Source organism: Mangifera indica, chromosome 6 (genome assembly GCF_011075055.1).
Source record: "Mangifera indica cultivar Alphonso chromosome 6, CATAS_Mindica_2.1, whole genome shotgun sequence".
Taxonomy (NCBI): Eukaryota; Viridiplantae; Streptophyta; class Magnoliopsida; order Sapindales; family Anacardiaceae; genus Mangifera; species Mangifera indica.
Window position 1 is genome coordinate 9,487,737 of NC_058142.1, and position 23,451 is coordinate 9,511,187.

Sequence of the window (23,451 nt, forward strand, 5' to 3'; positions counted from 1 at the left end):
ACACCAATTTCCTAATGATCAATAATCATCACAAGGATTCAAGCCTCTTGCACAAACATTCAAAGTCTTCACCAACAAAGATGATTGTAGGGTGTCTTTAACATACAAAAGAAAACTTATGTGATGGAACTGCCACCCTCCATCATGATGAAAGTAATGTAAAACATGTAGATCTTAACTTATGTAACGATGGTGTCAACAGATGACATGCAAGTAGGCTTGACAAACAATCACACCAGGTTAGGTCAAAACAAGTATAGGGGAAATGTATTGCTTATACGGGCAAAAATTTTTAAAACTTATAATTAACCCCACAAGTGGACCCATGATTTACCTGTGAATGTTAGTTTTTTTAATTAATTTTACAAATTACATTAAGGGAGAAGGGAGATCGGGGTATAAAATTTTTGTATTTTGAAACCATTGACTCTCCTATCTGTTGTTCTTAAAAACAATGAAAATGTCTATAAAAGAACATGATTTAGGCATAATTAGTCAAAACTGAAAAATTTAATTTCAAGAATCTACAGAAAGAAGTCAAAACTGAACAAGAAGAGAAGGAATGACATTACCCAAAGAAGAGATCGCGAAGGAGGATTGGACGTAAACGGTGAACTATACTTTTGAGAGTGAGTCGTGGAGGACCACATTGAAAAATTGATCTTGATTTTGGAGTCAACAAGAAGGATTCAGAAGAAGAAGAATTTGGTTAGAGAGCTTGACAATCGTTTCTACTGAAAAGGTTGAAGGTGAAGAGTTTGATGAGGTTGGAAACTATCGTAGCAGTGGAAGAGGAGCACAGAAGGAGATGTGTTGGAGTGAAAGGAGCACAGAGACATGGGATTGGGATTTGGTGTTTTGTGAGTTTGGTTGTCACTGAGAAAGAAAAGAAGCAGGGTAAAAACTGTAAAACATGGAATATGAAGATTTTATCGGCACTCGGTTTGAATAATATTTTATTATTAAAATAAAAATATTATTTTGAGTATAAATTATTATTATATTTAATAAAATTCGATAAAAATGACTAAATATAATTAATTATTGTATTTGGTTAGAGGTAATAAAATAATATAAGTATATTAATTTATTTATTTTAGGTATAATTATTCTAAAATATGTTTTATGTTTTTGTTATATTAATTAAAAATGATATTATTTTTATCTTAAAAATTAATAAATAAAGAGATAATTATAATAAAATTAAGATCACCTTGATAATATTTTAATACTTAAGATAGAAGTGGTAATCAGATTGTTTCTTATATTATCTGTCATATCACCATTGATAATGAACGATTACCGAAATCTTTTTATTGCTTATAAATCAAATAAAGTAATATAAATAATAAAATATATATTACTACAGTAATCTTTATTACTTCCCAACTAAACATCCTCTAAATGTCCATTAAAGCGAGAAAGAAAACAGTGGAATAATTAGAAAAAAAAAAATACAAGTAAATATAGCTCACCCATAAAAATCTTGTTAGTTGCAAATACAAGTCCAAACATGTATGGATTCAAAAATATGAACCTTATATCCACTTTTCAACAGGTACCTACAGGTTAGTCACTTGATTTCCAAGTCTATTTGCAAGGTCTAAACTCACATCATGATAGGGCTACCCAACAATATGCAATGTATACTTAACGTCTTGGTAGTGCCAACCCCTAACGCGAACAATATAATTCAAGCCATAAAAACATATATCAACGACATTCATACTATAACTTACATCATGACATCATTACTCAAAGGTGTGTAGACTATAACTCATGTCATCACAATGTCAACCCGTGACTTGTGGTCATTAACTCAAATATAAAAACATTGACCCTAAATGTGTAAGAGCTAACTCTTGTTATAGTGAGATAATCTACTCATTACCCTCATAAGATGGTTCAAGGATTATCTTTTCCGTGGTTAGATTACCTCGATTACTAAATCTAATGATATGATTCATGTGACCACATGAATGCTCAATAAGTCTCTTTAGAGAAGGTGTCCTAAGATAACCTAACATATATCTTGCCATTGTAACTCAAGCAAACCTTCAATAAACTAGTCTCATTCTCTCTCATATTCGTCATGCACCATTACGAAACAACTTCAAGGTACCATCTATCACCACATTCAACAAAACTGATGACCCATGGGATCACTTAGACACATTCAACTACTCATAAAACTCTATTAGGTTTTTGAGCTAGCCAGATATGACACTCATTGGAGGAGCCAAGAGTTAGTTTAGAAAGTTGCCTGCTAGTTCTATAACCTTATGGAAATAGCTATCTACAAATTTCTTGTAACAATTCCAAGCGACCGGATGATTCTCCATGTTAATAAGTCACCTAGGGAATGTGACAAGATAAGGACGAGACATTAAAGTCCTACATAGAGCAATTTAATGCTAAACTTTCCAAACTGACATATGCTTCAAAAAATTAAGTCTTTACACTGATCGTTGGTAGAGTTCATGCCATACAAGGAGTTTTGGAAGGAATTATGTTGCTTTCAGGGTTGACACCATTAGTCCTTAAAGATGTAATGGACCAAAAATGTATTGAATCTTCTAATTCACATAAGCAAACTTTCCTTTTAAGTGAAATTATAAATAGAGTAGAAACGAAACGCCAAGCAAGAAAAAGAAGTGCATAAAAGCAATTGACATATATTTTCAAAACTTAGTACATATTAGCAAATAAATTTCAATAGTTCTATTAGTTTGTAATGTAACCTTTACATTCCTAATTTGTTGTGTTATGTTCAATTGTTTATGGGTGTAATTGTCATTTTCAAACTATCAAGAGACATTTAAATTTAAAAATTTCAAAAACATGCCCAATTTTTTTTGAATTTCCAAAGACCCCTAAAAATTTATTACCACTCCTTCGTTTTAAAAAATTATGTTCACCCCCAAAATATAATTATACATCATTGACACCTCTATTATACTTATACAACTAATTTTTTAATATTTTCATTGCATTTAATGTAAATTTGAGACAGAAAAATAATTTAATAAAATATTGGAGAGAAAGTGTTATTTAGTTTGAGGGCTTTTTGTATTTTCAACAATTTTATAAAAAATTCAACATGTGGGAAAACGACTTTTTCAAACTTAAATGGTGAAAATATCTCACTTCATCAAATCTTGGGTGGGAAATAGTCATTTGGCCCGTATGTATTTTTAAAAAAAATGGTTTACGGTTTGGTTTGATTTGAAAATTTCTACACTATAACCTAACTTGTAAATTGTTTTTTTCATGATTCATCAATCAAAATTGAACTATTTTATAAACCAAATCATATTTTTCAAACAGTTTGATCCGATTTTATGATTTGAACCAAATTACACACAACTCTAAGCCTAATTGTAAAAAAATAAGAGCATACTCAAAAGCTAGAGAATAAGGTAAAATAATAGTTAATCAAATACTAGAAAGAATAACTTGGGAAAATTTAAGAACAATTATAAAGCAAATTACCTCAATGCCATTATCAATTAGCACTTTTAGCTTTGCAAGTTAGGCCATGCCTTAGAACCACACACAAGTTTTCATCAAGACACATTCTCTCACCATTGATGCCATCAAGCGAGGTTTAGACATGCCTCAACACTCTGATAAGTGTCTTAAAACCTATACAAAGAAGGAGGAAAGACTTGTACTTTCTTTAAAACATTTGTAGTTTGTATAAGACTACCCTTAACGACTATAGAAGGACAATCATCAAAATACAATCCTTTTTCTTGAGATTACATGGATCTATTCCTTTTGTCCATACTAGAGGCAAGGGATCGTTTGTCTCTTACTTGTTGACAATCCAACATGTAGTGGGAAGGAGTGGTATTCATAGAAGCAGTTTCTTCAAAAGGAGGCTTAGAGTATGAACTCCTTCTATTAGCCTTTTAGCTTAACTAAACAAGGCATAGAGCTAGTGACCTCATATCTATAAGGAAGGCACAAAGATTAGAAAATTAGTATAAAGATCACACCAAAAGAATAATAATTTAGAAAAAGAATCGTCAATTGATTCTTTTGACATCAAACTTGACTAAAAAAAAAAAAAAAAACCCTAGTAGCTCCTTTTTACCTTAAAAGTTTCTCTCAAAACCCTAAAATCCTACCCAAGAAGCACTTAACAATGACGAACATTCATGCAAACATAAAGAACAACACACAATCACAAAAAACTAAAAACTCAAAAACTAAGATATAAATAGCATCATAAGAACTTACCTTAATAATGTATAGTGGAAAGCACCATGAAATGATGGTGCATATTCGAGAGAAGAACAAAGAAGTCATTGGAAAAATAAAAGGCTTGAGAATTTTGTTTTTAAAAGTAAAAATGTTTGTGAACAATTTAGCAATGTTTTAAAAACCAGACTGGACCAATCGATTCAAATGATTGAACCGGGAATCGGCTTCAAGTTTGATCCGATTAATATTAAAAAGTGGTTTACTTATTAACTCAATCAAATCTGATCAAAATCGCTGAATTAATCAAAACTAATAGAATTAGGTTTAACCAAAATTTACAGTATTTTTAGAAAATTTAATTATTTTTGAGTAATTTGATTATTTTAGATTAAACTGGATGAATTTCTAAATGCCTATAAGGAAAATATAAGTTCAAAAATAAAATGAAAAAGAAGAAAAAAGATATATCTCATATCTATTGAAATGTCTTCTATAAGTAATGACTTGCAAAATTATGTTTTTTTTTTATATATCATGAAATGCGAACATTTTTTTCATTAAAATCAGGTGAATAATTGTCACTCCTTAGAACATTAAGTTTGAGTATTTTGACTGATTTTGTTTTTTGTAAATTTTTAAGTGAAATCTATTGGTTAATATGATATTATTTAAAAAAATTCATTATAATTTGATAATAAGTTGAACCGATCGGTTTCCGATTAAACCATGAATCAGTGAGACAATTAGTTTGATTATCGGTCTGATTTTAAAAACACTACAATTTAGGGTTTTATAGACAATTTGGGAATGAACAAAAAATAATCCCCACCGTTCAAGTCAAGTCATTGACACACATTGGGGGTCTAGCAAGGAAGATTGATTGTGCTTGTCATAACATCATCACAAGTTGAACCATTATCAAGTATATGATGTGAGCATGCATCACATTTAGTGCAAAATAGATGCATCATTTTTAGGACCTACTTCAAAACAAGTATCTCCTTCTCTGACATGTTCATATATGTGAAAAGGTGAAAAAATTTTGAAACTCTACTCATACTCCACAAACTACGGACAATTGTTAAACTCATGAAAGCAACAATGAAGAACTAATTGGTCAATATATAGTGATTAATTATGCAAATTGCATGCAATGACTAGCCACGCCATCTACCCGCCAATCCATGACACAAAGTAGGCATAAGACTTTTTATCCAGAGAGCGAGAAGAGTAATTATCGATAGTTATGATAATTTCTTATGATCTTTTTAACAAGCAATTATAATATCTTACCATCATAGGGTCACTTTCTATAATGTCTCCATACACAATTAGAAAGTAATCAACTCATGCCAAATTAGGGAGCACATGGTCGCCCACTTTTCATGATAGTAAAAATCTAACATCCAACTATATAATTATTCATGTAAACCTGATATAAATTCATGATTGTACAAAGGTCAAGAGATGACAATCTTGAGATTCATATTGTTATGTTGTCAAAATGTATTCGAAAATACTTAATAACAAACCGTGAACATAAACTTTCTTAATCACGTCAAAAATGACTTCTTGTTCATTACAATCTCACAATTTACTATTATTTCAATCTATCTTGCACCAAATTCATACTCATGGTCTGATATACTTTATGTAAAAGGAATTTAATAGTTTTTATTTTTTTAAAGCATTACAATTTCTTGAAGGCAACAATGTTTGTAATCATGATTATTAGTATCCTACAATATACAATATATATCTTACAATTCTACAAGAGATAAATGAAAAATGATATGTATCCTAAAGTATATCGAATTAGATAATATAATAGATATATCATACCATATTATATTTTTTACTTTTTTAATATTTTTTTACGATGATGATGTAATAATTAAAATATTGTATTATTTTACTTTTTTAAAAAAGATATATTTTATAGTATAATACAATATATAATATAAAAAATTAGATTTCTAACATACGCTAGGATATGCAATTAGGCTGGCCGGTAATTGCTTTGTTCTTTCATTGAATTGTGAGGTTTTTACATGCCTAAAGATAAAAGATGTGTGGGCCGCCCTAAGGACTATTTCCCACACAAAGTATCACCTAATTTTAAGTTCCCACATTTTAATTTTGAAAATCTCATTTATCCACTCATAGATGGTTAAAATTAATGAAACTCTAACCTCTTAAAATTTTATTTTTTTTTTCCTTTCTAAACTTTAAAAACTAAAAATTTTCCGTTAACCTAAGTTTTAAAAAATGACAATTCCCTCCTAGGGTTTAGTTTCTAGATCTCCGATATCATCTTTAGTGCCATTGTTGGCAACCTTTCTTTTTTGAAGCTTCCTCTCTTTCCGGAGGTCTCTTTCCACTTAGTTGGACGTCCGATGATCATCTTTCCAGATGCAGACAAGATCTTCATCTTTATTTGGGAAGACGAAGAGCTTTGTCTTCCCAATGAAGCTCTTCGTCTCCTATGCTTCATTGGACACTGATCAAGCGTCCAACTGAGTGGAGAGAGATCACCAGAGGGAGAGAAAACTTTGGGAGAGAGAGACCATCAACAATAGCTCTAGAGATAGTGTTAGAGATATGAAAACTAAACCCTAAAGAGAAATTGTCATTTTTTAAAACTTGGATTAAGGGAAAACTTTTAGTTTTTAAAGTTTGGAGGTAAAAATAGATTATATTTTAGTTTATTTTTAATATTATAAATAAAATGATAATTTTATTTTTAAGATTATAAATTTTAATTAATTATTAATAAATATCCAAGTTTTTTAAAATTAAAGAGGGGTAACAGAAAACAACATACTATGGGGGAATAAGTCCTTTGGCCTTTGTGGGCCTAACAAAAAAGAGTCACGTTAAACATATTTTGTAAAGGGAAACAATAGTCAAATTTTGTGGAACTCACTTTCTTAGTCCCCACAACCTAAGGTCACAAAATTGAATTAGCCTGGCCAGCTAGCAAACTCCATGATTGTGATGAGACAAATATTCTTTATCAGTAGATTTTTGATAATTTTGTAAAAACCTTATATATATATTTAGAATTTTTTTATAATTTTAAAAATATAAAATATTTTTAATCACAGATTAAATGATTTTAGGATTATGCCATGTCGTCTACTTCACGCCCAATATGAAACAAAAAAGTCTAAAACTATGATATGACAAGTTGAAAATTTCCTTTCAAGTTCCTCCACAATCCCGTGGTCCCAAAAGTTGCCATCAAAGAATCCCAAGTTTAGATGAACGGTAGATCTTGTAGTGGGTCCGAAAGGAAGACTGTGTTGCTAAGATTAAGCGTTAGGTGGAAATTGGACGGAAATGGGACTGCTTTGTCTACGGTGGTCCTTACTGTAGGGGATTTTAATGAGCAATTATTTCTACTATTAATTAGTGGCATCTATTCTTTCATTCCAGTTGTGCCAATTAAATTCGTACGGTCCTATTTTACTATCACCGATTATTTAAGGGCAGAGGACTATTTTCCACCAAATTCTAGTCAAATTTTAATAGTATATCCTTGGGAGGTTAAAAATAATGATTATTTATAAATTAATTTTTATTATAATTTTTTATTTAAAATAAAAAAAATTATTTTATTATTAAATTTTAAAACGGTAAAAATTTATATATATATATTTTTAATTTAAAAAACTAACCATCCTTCCTTTATAATAAAATTTTGAAAAACTGTAATTTTTTCAATAAGATTTTAATTTTTCAAATGAGTTATCGATCCATTAGAAACCAATAGCTCAATAGCTGCAGAGAAGCACCCAAAAACATTGATGCTTTTAGTCAATGCATCGTCATCCAGATTGACACTTCTAGATGACATATTATTGTCCAAATTAACGCTTCTGAACGACACATCCGGATTGATGCTGCTAGACAATGATGCATCATTCGGATTGATGCTTTTAGATGATGCTTCATCTCTAGAAACGTCGATGTAGACATTGATGCATTTTTGGATGCCTCTCTACCGTCATTGAGCCACTGGATTTTGGTGGATCGGTGCTCACCTAAAAAATTGAAATCTTGCAGGGTAATTGTAGTTTTTTTTAAGTTTTATCATAAATAAAATTGTTAGTTTAACTAAGAGTAAAAAATAATATAAATTTTTAAAGTTTAAAATTTAATAATAAAATAATAATTTTATTCTTATTTTTAATAAAAATATTAATAAAAATTAATTTATAAATAAATATTTAGACCTCTAAACTGTTATATTAACCACTAAAACTTGGGTGGGAAATAGTCGTTTGCCCATTATTAAATTTTATGTCCACTTATTTTACAATTAAATAAACTCATGATGCCTGATGTTGAAAGAAACTTAACATTATTTTATTTATCCGTAAAATTATAAAAAATATTGGATAAGATTTAAAGGTAAATTTGATAATATTATTATAAAGAGTTAGTAAATTAATTTAAAAAAAGAAGAATTTCAAAGTAGTCGACGTGGCGAAATCATATTGGACATATGGAAAGAAAGCATAGCAAATAAGAACAGAAGAGCACAGGAAAAGTGCATTAGAGTCAAATCACTTTGATGTAGCTTTGCTTCATAAGTTCCACGTGAGGGCCTACCTATTGGCTCCGTGTAGATTTAGGCGATAATTCTAGTGGAGTCTTCTAAATTCAGTCCATGTATTCACACTTACAGCTCAACCATGCATAAATACATGATAAATACATGGGATAAATCTCCTGAATCTTTATAAATTTACGCGAGATATTTTATTATTAAAATAATTTTAAAAAAATAAATTAATTTAAAAACTATTAAATATAAATTATTATTTTATTTAATAAAAATAAATAATTATTATATTTAATTAAAAATAATAAAATTATATTAATATATTATTTTATTTAAATACTGTTAAATATAATTATTTTAAAATAATTTTTATATTATTTATTATATTAATTAAAAATATAATTATTTTTACTTTAAAAAATTAATAAATAAAAATAATTATAAGATTAATTATTATATCTAAAATCTATCATAAGAGTAGTTTAGTTTTAATGTGACGGTGCATCTCAAATAAGCATTCTTGATTAAACAAAAATCCTACAAATTAAAAAAAATTTACTTCTGGGAAAATCAACAAAGCACATGGTCAAAATCAAATTTTACAAGATTTTATTGTCTCTTGAAGTTGTTGTTGTGAGATGTCTTGAATTTGCTGACAAGTGGTGGTAATGGTTTTAGATTTTAGATATGGGCGGTGATGATGGTGTTACTGTTAATGATGTCGAGGTTGATGGCTGTCGAGGAATTCAAAATTCGAGGCTATGAAAGAAACTTCTTTCCGAGCCAATTGGGACCATGCTTGTTGAGGGTTGGAATGAAGACAGCGAGTAGAAGTGACACAACATTTCCTCCCATTAGGCAAGACAGAAAATAACACTTTTACCCCTTTTATCCGACAATAATTTTAGGCATAAAAATGTTATTTACACTATAAAAGATTTAAAAAAAAAGATTTTTAGACCAAATTTGGGTACCAAAATGTTACTCACTCTGTTTTAAAAATATCACGATTAGAGATATGCGTAATTCATTTTAAATTATAAAATTAAATATAATTATTTAAAAATTAAATTTTATTTCATTTAAGTCGATAAATTTTTAAAAAATCATTTTTAGTTTCAATGATTTTTAAATAAAATCCAACCATAAATCCTATTTTTGAAAGGAGATAATGGTAAATTTTTATTTGTTAAGATTAATTTATTTTGAAGTTCTACTACCATATTTTGAAAGGAGTAAAACTTTCTCATAAAATTATTTGAGAAGAGAGAGTTGAATGATAGATACATGTATACATACAAAGCATACATTGAAGCACTTATCGTCGATCCATCCTTTTCTTTTCCACTTTAATATGTAAGGCTAAGACCTTTACAAGTTAACCCCACAAACACTTCATATTATATTTATATAAATTTGTATGTAGCGGTTGTAGTTTTGTCTTCTGGGCACGTTCATCTTCCCTTCCCACTCTAATCATTTTGCAGTTTTTTCTAAAAATCTCCTCGGAGATTCTGCACCTTTGGTGGCGCCGCTCTTCTCCTTCACATGGCATCTGAGTTTGCCAACTCAGTAGACTATGGGTTCACTCTTTCCAAGCGAATATACTACGGCAAAGGCTCTGCAACCAGCCCGCCGGTGGTGGCGCCGCCAGTGATGAATAGGGCGCAGGAGGGTTATTTGCCGGAGGCCTTGATGGTTTACGCTGTGGTGCCGGAGCCTGAGGTGGTGGATAACCCTGATGTGCCCAGCTACCAACCGTACGTGCATGGTAAATGTGTACCGCCGGCTTTGATACCGTTGCATATGCATGGAGTGAGTGTGGAAGCCGATTGTTGCTTGGATTCGGCTTATGTTACCGTCAGAGGAACTTGGCGCGTGCACTGTGTTATGACCAGCAGGAAATGCGATTGCAGGATCGCTATTCCACTTCCAGAGCAGGTACCAGTAATGGTTTTACTCTTCTTGTTCTTAATTTGGGGTTTTGTTGCAGTACCGGGTAGGGGACCAGTTACCCAAAGTCCATTAGTGATTAAGAGTTTGGTTATGTGATGTGGTCGATCAATAACCTGATGATTGATAGTGCTTACTGGTATTGTAATGTTATTGGGTGCGTTTCTACTATTTGATCAATGGAAGAAATTGCTCAGTAACGTTACCGGGACAGTAAGAAAGTATGACCCTATTGTTTGAGCCTTTATCTTTGGTGTTTGATGAAACTTAATTATATGTTCTCAAAAGAAAAACATGATGTGGCTAACAGGGTTCACTTCTAGGTGTTGAGGTTGACATTGCTGGAAGATTATTCCATAACAAGTTAATCACTCAAGAAGATGCACAATTTCAGGACATCGTAGCAAAAAGCAAACCCGGTGGGCTCTTTCTGAAAGGCCGAATCTACACTTTCAAAATTCCACAGGTAATTTGATTGATTCCTCATGAGTTAGTTCATTTTGTTTTGCAATTTGCTTGAATGTGTTTTTGTGTGTTTTCACATATTTAGGTTAATGGAGGTTCCACTCTTTCAATTAAAGTTAACTGGTCTCAGAAATTGACATATGAAGAGGGCCAGTTGTGTTTAAGCGTACCATTTACTTTTCCGGGATATGTATTCCCTGTGGGGAAGAAAATTTCCAAGAGAGAAAAGATTCAGTTGAATGTTAATTCTGGCTTAAATGCAGTAATTCAATGCAAATGTACTAGCCATCCTCTGAAGGTATGTCATATTCAGGATAAAATGTTTTTGATTAGGATCAAAACGCAGCAAGTGTGACATGATTATAATGACATGCAGGAGGTAAGTCATGAAGCAGGAAAATCGAGTTTCTTATATGAAGCACAAGTCCCAGCATGGTCCAGCTCTGACCTCAAATTTTCGTACACAGTAAGAGATTTTTGGTTTTCCCTGTTAATGCTTGAGTATTGATGAGAAGAATGAACAAATTCTGATTGATTTTTGCGTTTTTAGGTTTCTTCGGATGATTTATTTGGTGGTGTTCTGTTGCAATCTCCATCTTTACATGATTTTGATCAAAGACAAATGTTCTGCCTCTCTCTTTTCCCTGGAAAGAGCCAGACTAGAAAGGTTTTCACTAAGGAAGTTGTGTTTTTAGTTGATATAAGTGGAAGTATGCAAGGAGACCTTCTTAAGAATGTGAAAAGCGCACTATTGGTGTTTCTTGCTAATCTCAGCTCAGAGGATTCCTTCAACATTATTGCTTTCAATGGGCAGATTCGCATATTCTCATCGTCAATGGAGCTTGCTTCCAAGGGAGCTATCCAAAATGCTACCCAGTGGCTTAATGATAATTTAATTGCAGATGGTGGTACAGACATTTTGCTTCCCCTTAAACAGGTTTGTTAAATTTGTCAACATGTTTAAGTGGGTACCATTCTACTTATTTCTCACATTCTAGAGAGAACATTTTTGCCATTTATATTAAGCTCCCAACTGTCATAGAAACCTATGTGACATAAAACAAGGAGATGTGGTCAACTTTGAGCGATGGATGGTTGGTATCATTTTGGGGTTATCATGCCATCACCTGTATGCATTAATAAGATTTATGATTCTGAGGCTATCTCAGCTAACAACATGTATCCTCATGGCCATTTAAGAGGTATTTATTCCTTATCAAAACACCCACATGGAATTGCCTGGATGTTTGATGTCTTTGTTGATGGGAATTGATGTGACATGACCTAATCTACATAGAATTTTGTTCAACACTTGTCTTCTGTCAATCACTTTCTTGCTGTTGAATGATTGACATTTCATTTTTACCCTAAATTTCTGTTAATATAATCTTTCTGGGAAATTACTGATTAAGTTGTGATCTTCTGATTTGTTCAGGCATTGAAGTTGTTGTCTGACACAAGTGAATCAATTCCTCTCATTTTTCTTATAACCGATGGGACTGTGGACAACGAGAGAGCAATTTGCAATGAAGTGAAAAGTTATCTAGCAAGTACAAGAGCAATTTCACCTCGCATATGCACTTTTGGCATAGGTAAGGCTCCGTTGTTCAGGTTTTACCTCCGTGTTTGCAGTGTAATTCTTGATTTACTCTTCAGTTTCAACTGGACTGGAGTCACTTTGACCATACAAACTAAAACTATGAGCTTAAATTTATAGTTATATTGATTTACTGCATAAAACTCGCTTCAGGTTTATATTGCAATCACTACTTCCTGCAAATGCTTGCACAAATTGGGAGAGGTCACTATGATTGTGCTTATCACCCAGGTAAGTTCTTTTTCAATTATTTTTTTCATTCCCTTTCTGGAGGTTAAATTTCCATCACAATGTAGCAACTATTGCTTTATTATGGTGGGAATTTGAAAGTGCAATAAATCCTATATCTTGTCTCTGGAAACAAGTGAGCACACAGTAAAGATCATTTTGTTCTGATATGTACTTTATATGTGGCCAGATTTTGTTGAGTATCGAATTCAAAGATTATTTACAGCTGCTTCATCAGTCATTTTAGCTGATGTAACATTGGATACTAGCAAGCATGCTGATTCACTAGAGGTATACTGAATCTTAAACTAAATATGCTGTTCCCTTGATCATTACAGAGTAGTTCTCGATTTGCAAAGAGTCTTTTTATCATTTGTGTGGTAATGTTTTATCTCTCTGATTGCGTGACTGATGTATTGCATTCTCTGTTCCTTGCAGTTGCTACCATTTCATGTCCCAGATCTCTCTTCTGGGAATCTGTTGATTTTATCAGGCAGATACACTGGAAAGTTTCCTGACTCTGTTAAAGTTAGTGGCAAAACAGCTGATATGAGCAATTTTTCATTAGATTTGAAAGTACAGAATGCGAAGGATATACAGCTTGATAGAGTAATTTTTCAAACTTAATGTGTCTTACTCTGCACAAATTAGATATTGGTATTCACTGGCAAAATTAGTTTTATATAATTGCTTAATCATATGATTAACATAGCTCTGAATGTCTTATACCTAGAGAAGATATTTTTATTGGGGCTTCTGGAATGATGATGATACATTGCAATGATTTATATCTTCATAACTATTCATTTCAGTATGATTTCTAACTTATCTGATTATTGTTTTGCTCATCAGCTACTTGCGAGGAGACAAATAGATATGCTCACAGCTCATGCATGGTTGTTGGAAAGTAAAGAGCTTGAGGATAAGGTAAACCATTTTTCTGGTTTTAAGGATGACATTGTGATTGACAAGTCAGATTTTCAAATTTTGGAACAGTTAATTGCAACTGAACGCTATCTAATTTGATTAGTTGGTAAAAATATTGTATAATGTAGAAGGCTAGAAAATATTGAGCAATGAAATTGATCGAAGGTAATTCCATCATTTCCTGTGAACATGAATGGTTTCTTTATTAATCCTGAGATGATAATGTTATTGTGTAGGTTGCAAAAATAAGCATTCAAACTGGGTTTCCTTCCGAGTTTACGAGCATGCTTTTACTTAAAAGTGGCAAGGAACCTGAACCAGTCCTTGTGCAGGAGGTATGCAAACGTGGTTTACCTTATAATCTGCAGAAATATTGGAAGCTGTATGTGTAAACTATGTTCACAATTCTAGTGGCCCAAGTTAGACAGTTTTGAGTGACCTCCATAGAGTGCTCAAATGACATTTCAGTTATTTTCTCATGAAACACAAGCTTATAGAATTTTGTGCACAATATTTGCTTGTAGTGTATGAGCGTCTTCTGATGTACCTATGTATATGTTTTCTTCTGAATCCATTAAACCAGATACTAAACAAAATTGACCTGCTAAAGAAGGTGGACTCCAGTAGCCAAAGCACTATTTTCCTTGGCAGTCTAGGCGTTGGATTTGGCAACTTGAAAGCAACAGCAGAGAATACCCCCCCTGGCTTCGAGGAATCAAAGTCATCTGAAGCAGCAGATCTGTTGATTAATGTTGCTTCCTCCTGTTGCAACAGGCTGATTGATCACTGCTGTTGCATGTGCTTCATCCAGACTTGTTCTTCCATGAATAAGCAATGCTCAATTGTCTTCTCACAAATTTGTGCCGCTCTTGCTTGCTTTGAGTGCATCAGTTGCTGTTTTGAGGTTTGCGAATGCTTCTAATGGAAGCAGAAAGCTAACTGTAAACAGAATACAAATATACTATTGTCATGTGTATATGTATATTTATGTGCATGTTATGTTCAAATACAGGCTGTTGCCGTAAAATGTCACCGCAGAAGGTCTATTTACTCTCACTTTTCTCAAGTAACATCTCAAAATTTACAATATAACAGTTATTTGCAGCTTTGAAGTTTCAAGCGTTCTTCATTATGTTTCAAAGAGTCTTGTGTTTAATAATTCTTGGAATTTTAACATCAGGGACACATCGTGATTCACACATAACTGCTACAAGTAATGTTTTAAGATTAAAAACTCATACCACTTCAGATCAAGATTTTGGTATGGAACCGTTACGGGTCTCAAATGAATTGGTATTGTTGAAGATTTATCTTGTGTCTGGTATTAGATGCTTCTGATCCAATTCCAAACGTCTGGAGTTAAGGTGGCGATGGGTTGGATCAGATCGGATCTAAGATCTGTATAGTAACAAATCTTATAGGTTGGTTGGCCTATAGAAAGTATAAGGTCAAGGGCTCAACTCTATATATATATAAGGCCGGGTAGAGTCCTATAGTACTAAAGTAAGTCAGAATTAAAAAAAAAAAAAAGAATTTTTTAGTTATTTTTTTTTAAATTATGTTTTAAAACCAATTTCTAACTATTAAAATCAATGATATTAAGGCTTTTGCCACACAGCATAAGTAGACTCTCAAATTTAATTTTTTTAATATATAGATACAGTAATAAATAGGGCGTCCAGGCCTGTCTGCTACAGTAATATCCCGGGTTTTATTGTGCCAGGTTTTTTTACTGGGCTTTGGACCGACTCGACCCATTTGAAACCGCTAATCTTGAGAATATAAAATTATGAAGGAAAATGAATCTTTTCAGAACAATAAGGGGTGTGTTGTTCTTAAATCAAAGATTGGGGGAACGTTGGGAGAGGAAAGAAGGTGGTCTTAATTGATAGTAGAGTTTTCGTATTTGTTAATTACATATAAACGCCATGTCGTTTCGAATAGCTTGTACTTTCCATTGTGGAAAACATTTGACCAAATGATACACTTGTGTCTTCTGCCGTTCTTCTGCAAAGGGAAAGCTGATATCATTCCGATCTTTTCTCCTATAATATTTGTGCAGGTATATCAAGTCTTTGTCTTTGTCTGGTTCCTGAGAACATTTCGCCTCTTTCATTTCATTGGATTCAAAAACCTTAAAATTTCATCGTTTTTTCATGTTCTTGTTCTGTGTAACAAGTAATATGGCTCTTCGTGCTGTCGGGTTCTTCATTTTGGTCTGCATCTTTTTCTTCTGCAGGTAATTCGCTAAAATTTTGTTTGGCCATTGAGGAAGTGTGGGAAAATATGAGAAAAAATATTTACGTTTTGAAAGTTAGAAGATTTTGTCATATGGATATGTTAGTATATGGTGAAGTGTGAGATTAGAAACATAGTTTGCAGTTGATCTGTTATCAAGTTTGAAATTTTTTTCATATGGATTTTGTTTCATTTTGGTGTATTTCTGATACTTTAAATGTGGTTGATAAATTGTTAATTGTTGTTTTAGCATTAGTTTGTGTTAGTCGAAACGTCAGAAATTGTGATGCCTTTAATTCTCATTTTTCATGGAGTATATGCTTCAAATTTATGACGTTTCATGATCTCTGAAATGTTATAAGTATGGTAACTGTGTTCAAAACCGAAGATTCTTGTAGAATTGATTATCACAACCTTAATGTTGAATTATTTGTGGATTCAAGGAAGCTATATAACTTTTTTATCCCTTTTTCCGGAGACCATTATTTCAGTTTTGCTAATCTTACTCGTCATGGGTCCTTCATGTTTTGAGCAATGCAGATCTTTGACTGATGCAAGTTTGGAAAGGGAGAAAACACTGGCTATGATAAAGCCAGATGGATTGCTCAGTAATTACACTGATGAGATCAAAAGGGTAATTCTGGAATCTGGTTTCAATATCTTCAAGGAAAAGATTATTCAACTTAATGAGGAGCAGACGGCAACTTTTTATGCAGAGCACTCTTCAAAGAGCTTCTTCACTAGTCTCATCAAATACATGACAAGGTATCATTTACTCTGATGTAGGCTTATGTCTAATTTTTCTTGTTGGACTAAGATATTTGGCCTGCAGTGCTGAAAATGCTTGATTTGTTGAATAAATGCAATGATGGCATTGATCTTCCTGGCATATTGGTCCAATGTGGCAACCTGAATTCAACCTGGCATATGCAATTTGATTTTTGTGCAAAAATTAACTCAAGCATTTTGTTTTATTTTTTAGACTGAGAATTTTGCAATTGATTTATGTTGTTGCATAACTATTTTTCTGCAATAATTAACTAAAGTATTTTGTCCTATTTTTTAGACTTTATGAGAATTTTTCAATTGATCTATGTTGTTGCATAAAAGGTAGTTTATAATGTGGTTGATTGTCTTGTCATTTATATTTCTGATAATTACAAGTTCTCATTGAGCTTGTTTCAGCATATTTAGGTAGGATTTTTTATTACAATTCTTTGGTATATATGGGGGGGGGGGGGGGGGGTGGGGCGCGGGGCGGCTTTTCTCTTTCTTGACTTGACCTCTATCAGTGGTCCAGTGTTAGTGATGGTCTTGGAAAAGGAAAATGCTGTTGCTGATTGGCGTGCCTTAATTGGACCAACTGATGCACATAAGGCTAAACATACTCATCCCCACAGGTTAGTTATTGTCCATCATTATTTTCTTTGTGTTTTGTTCTAATGTCCACTGCTTCACAGGCTGGATGACTTAGCCACTTCAGTTTTGTACTTCTTGTTTCAGATCTTCATCGTTGGTGATTTCCATTGAATCAATGACGTGATTTCCTCTTTATTGTCCTTATTTTTTTTAATATTTTCAGCATCAGAGCTATGTGTGGGCTAGATAAGGAAAAGAACTGTGTTCATGGTTCAGAATCTCTTCAATCAGCCCAAAGAGAGATATCATTTTTCTTTACTGAGATGTCTCCAGGTTATTTCCCGTTCTCTTTTCTTTTTGATTAGGTGAAATGATGTATAATCTTGTGTGTTAGGTTCCGGGGAGCAATTCAAACACATAATCAATTTGCAACTGTACAAATTAGCAATGCAATGAGAAATTAATAAGAAAAAGCGATATTTATATTGATATTTGCTCTATTTCTGCAATGAACCACAATCCCGATTATATTTGCAATACTTAAAAGCAAAAAAAAAAAAATCAGAGAGCAATTTCACTCTCTTAGACTTAGTATTCGAGAGACTGGGTTCTCTCCCCAGAGGTTAGTCCAAAATTTTTCTGCTTGCCCTCCTCACCCAATTATCACTTTTATCCTTGTTCCTCTCATAACTACCCACACAATTTGTTGCCAAATGTGCTTGTTGTCCCAAGTGGTCCTCCTCTTCTTGGTGTGCCACTTGTGCTCCCAATTCTGTCTCTTGCGGGTATGATTATGTGAGTCCTACATTACACTGCCGAACGAGAGTCATCTTATCCTCAAGGTAGAAATGAGAAAATTAGGGGTGAGCAAATTACCCATTTAGAATTGAAACTATAAGGTACCCCATTGTCAATTCTAGTACCTAACTGGAATTGAGAAAAATATGATCAGTTTTGGGTAGATATATAAGGAACCTGTAGGTTCTGGTTCCATGCAGCTGGGAACCGAAATTGACTTGGACTGGAGACTGGATCGGGTACCTGACCTAGTACTTATTTTTTTTAAACCCTTTATAATGCAAACGACATTGTTTTGTAGAACATAAAATAATATCGATTTAGTCTATTCTATGTCCCTTAATTTATTTTTTCACTCATTTCACTATGGCAATTCTTTTCATTTCTCTCCTGTCTCCTTTGTGAAATCTTTAAACTCATTTCTTGATTCTTCTCTCTTCTTCCTTCTTGCATTCAATCGGGTTGTTTTCTTCATTCATTAAAATTACGTGCACAAACAATGACATGTTATCATGTGATTGAGTGTTGTTTTATTTCTAATTTAAAACTATCCAATCACATAGTGATATATCATTATTTGTGCACAAAGTTGTGCATATAATACTACTCTTGATTAAATATAAATTCTTGATTCTTCTTGTTTGCCTTTTTCAAGTTAGAGAGGATGATTGTGAAAAACTTCAACTGTCTGAAAAAAAGAGAAGAAGGGATAAAGAGAAAGTATAGTCACATGAAAGAAGAGGGTGATACATAATTTTTTTTTTTTTTGATATTTTAAAAATGTGGATTATAAATAGGATGTTTAAGTGAAAACATCTTTCGTGAAAGTGCTTAGTAAATTTTTTTTTTTTGGCTTAAAAGTAATTTTAAGTGTTTTCGGTATGTAATCCCTTCTAAAAATCAAGCCAGAATGCCAAATAAATAAAAATATTTTGATCATAAACATTATTCAGCCTAAACACAATGCATGATTTGTATTTATCTATGAAACAAGGTATAATATTTTAAGGATTTGGGGCTACAAATTTGAAAAAAAGATTTTAGTTCCTATATTTAGGAACTGGCTGGTTCTGGTTCCGGTTCCTTAAATTTTTAGGTTATTGGGACCCACTCACCCCTAGAGAAAACAATGCATTAAGTGCTTCAAAGTTCTCCCAATCAATTGTGTTCCTTGACACTATATCCAGTCTCTTCATCGTAGTAAAAAACTCTTGAGCATGCTCAATATGATAACAGTTTGTATAAGCATCAACTAGAGAATTTAATACCACTTCATTTGCTTCATATGCTAGTCTAAGTATTACACAATGGATTGACTTACACCCAGTTGGGTGCATAAAATATTTGCACCCCTGAAGGATATTCACAACAGTGATCTCATCTACTTTATTCTCTTCCTTCCTCCTTGAATAAATCAGAGAGAACTTCTAAATAATTTGCATTTAGCACATATCCAGATAAGATAGATTTCCATAAGGCATTGTATCTTCCACTCTCGTCCTGTATGATATTATACCTCCACATCCTTAGAATCACAATACTCTGTTACCAATTTGTTAGGTTCTAGCTAACAATTCAACCAAATATCAATTCACAACAATGCAAATTAGCAACACAATGAGAAATGAATAAGAAAAATGATATTTGTATCAATATTTTCTCTTTCTCTACAATGAACCACAATTCCATTTACATTTGCAATACTAAGGCAAAAGGAAAAAGGGAAATTAATCAGAGAGCAATTTAACTCTCTCCAGGCCTGGTATTTGAGACCAGGTTCTCTCCCCCAAAGGATTTTCCACAATGTTTCTTCCTGCCTCCTCCCCCAACAATACTTTTATCCTTGTTCCTCTCAAAACTGCCCACACAATTTGCTGCCAAGTGTGTTGTTGTCTCAAGTGGCCTCTCCTCTTGGTGTGCGGCTTGTGCTCCCAATTTTGTCTCCTGGGGGTACAATTATGTGAGTTCTAACAATGTGTAAATCCTAGTTGGGCTGCTGATTTACAAAAACCTGATGACTACAATGCCAATATTCAGTGAACTTTGACCAGCGTGCACAAATAAAGCTGGCATCATTGCTTGAGGTCTAGATCTATGTTCATGGTTTTCATCCCACGTGCATCAACAATACAATTTCCTGTAACAGTTTTTGTTTTAAGTTCCTTATTTCTCTCATATGCTTTTGTTTGGACTTCTTTTGCCTTGTGTACTAGTTATGAATTTTATGCATACAGACCTATTCTGTCAATATCTAAATTTTCTATGCTCTGTTACATATTTCTGTAATGTATGTTATCTATTCTACAATCATGATTATAGAACATATCTTTAGGCAAAAAAAAAAAAAAAAAGAATATATCTTTAGGTGAATCTAAAAGAAGTCTTCTTAAATAATGTATCATGGAAGATTAATCAAGATTTGAGATCATCTTCATAATACTAATACCTCCAAGGGAGAAAAAAAATCAGTTTTCACTTGTATATTCTGTTTGATATACAGAACACATTGTTTCTTTTTTTTCAAAATGAATGGAATCATGCAATGGATCTTGATGATAATTTTAATGCATTTTTCTTTCTTTTGTACCTCTAAAACTACTCTTCTATTCAGTTTGGATTACTAAATTTACATGCTCATATTAATTAGGATAAGACTCAATTTCTTCTTTCAATTGGTGATCTCCTGGGATAGAGTATTAGACCTGTGATTCCAGATGAAAATTTAATGTGTGACCTCTCATCCTATATTCAAGATGAACTTGCTGTGAAGTGGTTTATGAAAACGAGAAATACTGGCTGTTTCTTCCAATCTGCTCTTATATCAATCAGTGTCTTTTTTAACCTTTCCCCATGTCAATGTGTGTTAGAAGTCTGAAAATTTTGTATGAAACATCTTTTCTTGAATTTGATTTTGACAGATGAGGTCGTTACAACCAATGACGAACTGTAACTTGCGAGCAGTCAAAGAAGACTTACATGATCACTACAAGTTTCTTTCCAGCCACCTTTAAACTGCAAATTTTTTTCGAATGTGGTGTCTGGAAATACCCCAATTAGTATATGGTACTTAAAGTAGGCGATAATAGTCTCAACGCTTCATCAGCAGAAACAAAGCTGTATCTCAGGTTGTTATGCGCATTGGAATGATCATTGAACAATATTGGGGCTACTGTATGCTTTTATGTGCATATTTTTGTTGTTTGTCAACTGAATAGAATTGTACATTCACTTTCACACATATAGATGCTTAATATGTTCCTTATGGGGATATTATTTGAGACCTGGACATAGGTACCGGCAAGGTTCTGCTGGCACACCTTTGGGTTGTCATGGGGGTCAAGGGTGACCAATGCTCACATGCCATTTTATGGAGAATTTTATCATTTTGGTGATTGAAAATTGGTACCGGGAGACCTAATTCCAGATCATACCAAAGCAACTGAATTCTGCATCTTTCTGTCATTTTCAAGGACATTGATTCTGAGTAGAGACATCAGGGGGCCATGTTGGGTTCAAGATTAGTACAGTTGTGGGTTTTTAGGTCCGACCAATCCGAAAAATCAAAAGATTTATGACATGACCATATGAATATAGAGTTGGGTACATTAATAAAAAAATTTAAAAAAAAATTACTTAAATTTACTAATATAAATTTCTTTCCAAATTAATATAATTGAGGATCGTAAATTGCAAATTGATTCATTAAATCGTATTTTGTTTATATTTTCAAATGTTGTAAAACCATCTTCTAACTAATTGTCATATCTAATTAAAAGAAACATTTTCTTTTATTAGTAGCGTCGCAATGAACTTGTTTTCTTTACCTATGTCTTCCTAACTTATTTGGCACTTGAGTTGAGACAACCATTTTTAATATATTCAACCACTAAGAAGAATTGAATAACTCGTGTGAGTAGTTGTTTGATAATGTTTTTCATATTTTTTGTATACTTGCTATTGTCATTATTTTATTAATATTTATTAACAATTTAGTTTTTATTTTATTATTAAAATTTTTTAATTATCATTTTTCGTTAAAATATTTTAATAATGAAAATAATTAATAAGTTTTAAACGAAAAAAGTGTTAAAACGATAGAGAAGACTTCATTTTTATAGAATCAATTAATCAATAATGGGTACAATATAAATAGTGTAACAGAAACTGTGTAATATGCACCTTACTCAGTCTTTGTCATAACGTTTACACTACACATTCCTAATCAATTGAATATACAAAAGTTAAGTTGTCTTAATTGCTTGCAAACCCTTTTCGTTGAGAGCAAATTAAGTTTTTTTCATTATGAAAATATTTTAAAGAAAAATAATAAAGAAAATAATAAAAACAAAAAAGAAATTATATTGTTAATAAACATTAAAGGAGTTGTGATAGCAACAAGTATAACAAAAATTATGAGTGACATTGTTTGAAGGCTAGACATGCGAGTTACTTGGTTTTTCTTGCTGGTGGACTATATAAAATATCGTTATCCCAACTTAAGTGTAGGGTAAATCACAAAAATGTAGTTAAAGAAAATAAATCCATTGCGACGATATCAATAAAATAAAAAGTTTCATTTAATTAGATACGACAATTAGTAATATAACATAATTTTACACTATTTGAAAATATAAACAAAATGTGATTTGAAGGATCAACTTGTAATTTACGATCATCAGTTGTATTAATTTGAAAGGAAATTGATATTAGTAAATTTAAATAATTATTTTTAAATTTTTTATTAAAAACCAAAAACAAAAAAATTAATATAAAAATTGAATGAATGCAATGTAGAGAGAAATGAATGATTGAATTTGAAAGATTAAAATTGAATGAACAAAATATTGAATGTAAAAGGGATTAAAAGAAGAGAATGTAGAGAAAGAATGAGACATTGAAGAATTAGGTTAGATATGTGTGTGGTTTAGAAAGTAGGGAAGGGTGAGTTGATATAGTAAAAAAAAGAAAAATGAATTAAAAAATTTTCAAACCTCCAACGTCTATTGGCCTGGAGGCTACTGCAAGGTTAAAGTTAATTTTTTTAAATTTATTTGATGAACAGTGGTGGGTCAGGCTGGCTCAGCCCATGACACGCTTTGAAAGTCCT

At 32.2% G+C, this 23,451-nt stretch overlaps 2 protein-coding genes across 5 annotated transcripts; both read left to right on the forward strand.

Moving 5' to 3' along the window:
• Window positions 1–10,195: 10,195 nt before the first annotated feature.
• On the forward strand, window positions 10,196–15,061 carry LOC123219522 (inter alpha-trypsin inhibitor, heavy chain 4-like). 2 transcript variants are annotated; one of them, XM_044641516.1, is made up of 12 exons: window positions 10,196–10,720; window positions 11,043–11,198; window positions 11,283–11,495; window positions 11,574–11,663; window positions 11,748–12,134; window positions 12,633–12,789; window positions 12,948–13,025; window positions 13,213–13,313; window positions 13,461–13,631; window positions 13,875–13,949; window positions 14,186–14,284; window positions 14,533–15,061. In XM_044641516.1, exons 1-12 carry the CDS (start codon window positions 10,328–10,330, stop codon window positions 14,869–14,871), a joined length of 2,259 nt encoding a protein of 752 aa, XP_044497451.1. In that variant the 5' UTR covers window positions 10,196–10,327; the 3' UTR covers window positions 14,872–15,061. The 2 variants fall into 2 exon arrangements, with proteins under 2 accessions (XP_044497451.1, XP_044497452.1); XM_044641517.1 differs by having other exon boundaries at window positions 10,213–10,720; window positions 11,056–11,198.
• A 721-nt stretch (window positions 15,062–15,782) lies between these two features.
• LOC123218002 (probable nucleoside diphosphate kinase 5) lies at window positions 15,783–21,772 on the forward strand. 3 transcript variants are annotated; one of them, XM_044639148.1, is made up of 6 exons: window positions 15,783–16,011; window positions 16,129–16,188; window positions 16,728–16,952; window positions 17,480–17,587; window positions 17,770–17,879; window positions 21,263–21,772. In XM_044639148.1, the coding sequence occupies exons 2-6, from the start codon at window positions 16,133–16,135 to the stop codon at window positions 21,292–21,294; spliced, it is 531 nt and encodes a 176-aa protein (XP_044495083.1). In that variant the 5' UTR covers window positions 15,783–16,011; window positions 16,129–16,132; the 3' UTR covers window positions 21,295–21,772. The 3 variants fall into 3 exon arrangements, with proteins under 3 accessions (XP_044495083.1, XP_044495082.1, XP_044495084.1); XM_044639147.1 differs by having other exon boundaries at window positions 15,783–16,188; XM_044639149.1 differs by lacking the exon at window positions 16,129–16,188.
• The last annotated feature ends 1,679 nt before the right edge of the window (window positions 21,773–23,451 follow it).

Bases quoted from the DNA above. Each gene is read 5' to 3' on its own strand.
- LOC123219522 (XM_044641516.1), top strand. From the start codon at position 10,328: ATGGCATCTGAGTTTGCCAACTCAGTAGACTATGGGTTCACTCTTTCC. The intron at 10,721-11,042 runs GTACCAGTAATG...TGTGGCTAACAG, and splicing joins CTATTCCACTTCCAGAGCAG to GGTTCACTTCTAGGTGTTGA. The intron at 11,199-11,282 runs GTAATTTGATTG...TCACATATTTAG, and splicing joins ACACTTTCAAAATTCCACAG to GTTAATGGAGGTTCCACTCT.
- LOC123218002 (XM_044639147.1), top strand. From the start codon at position 16,106: ATGTTCTTGTTCTGTGTAACAAGTAATATGGCTCTTCGTGCTGTCGGG. The intron at 16,189-16,727 runs GTAATTCGCTAA...TGAGCAATGCAG, and splicing joins TGCATCTTTTTCTTCTGCAG to ATCTTTGACTGATGCAAGTT. The intron at 16,953-17,479 runs GTATCATTTACT...GACCTCTATCAG, and splicing joins CTCATCAAATACATGACAAG to TGGTCCAGTGTTAGTGATGG.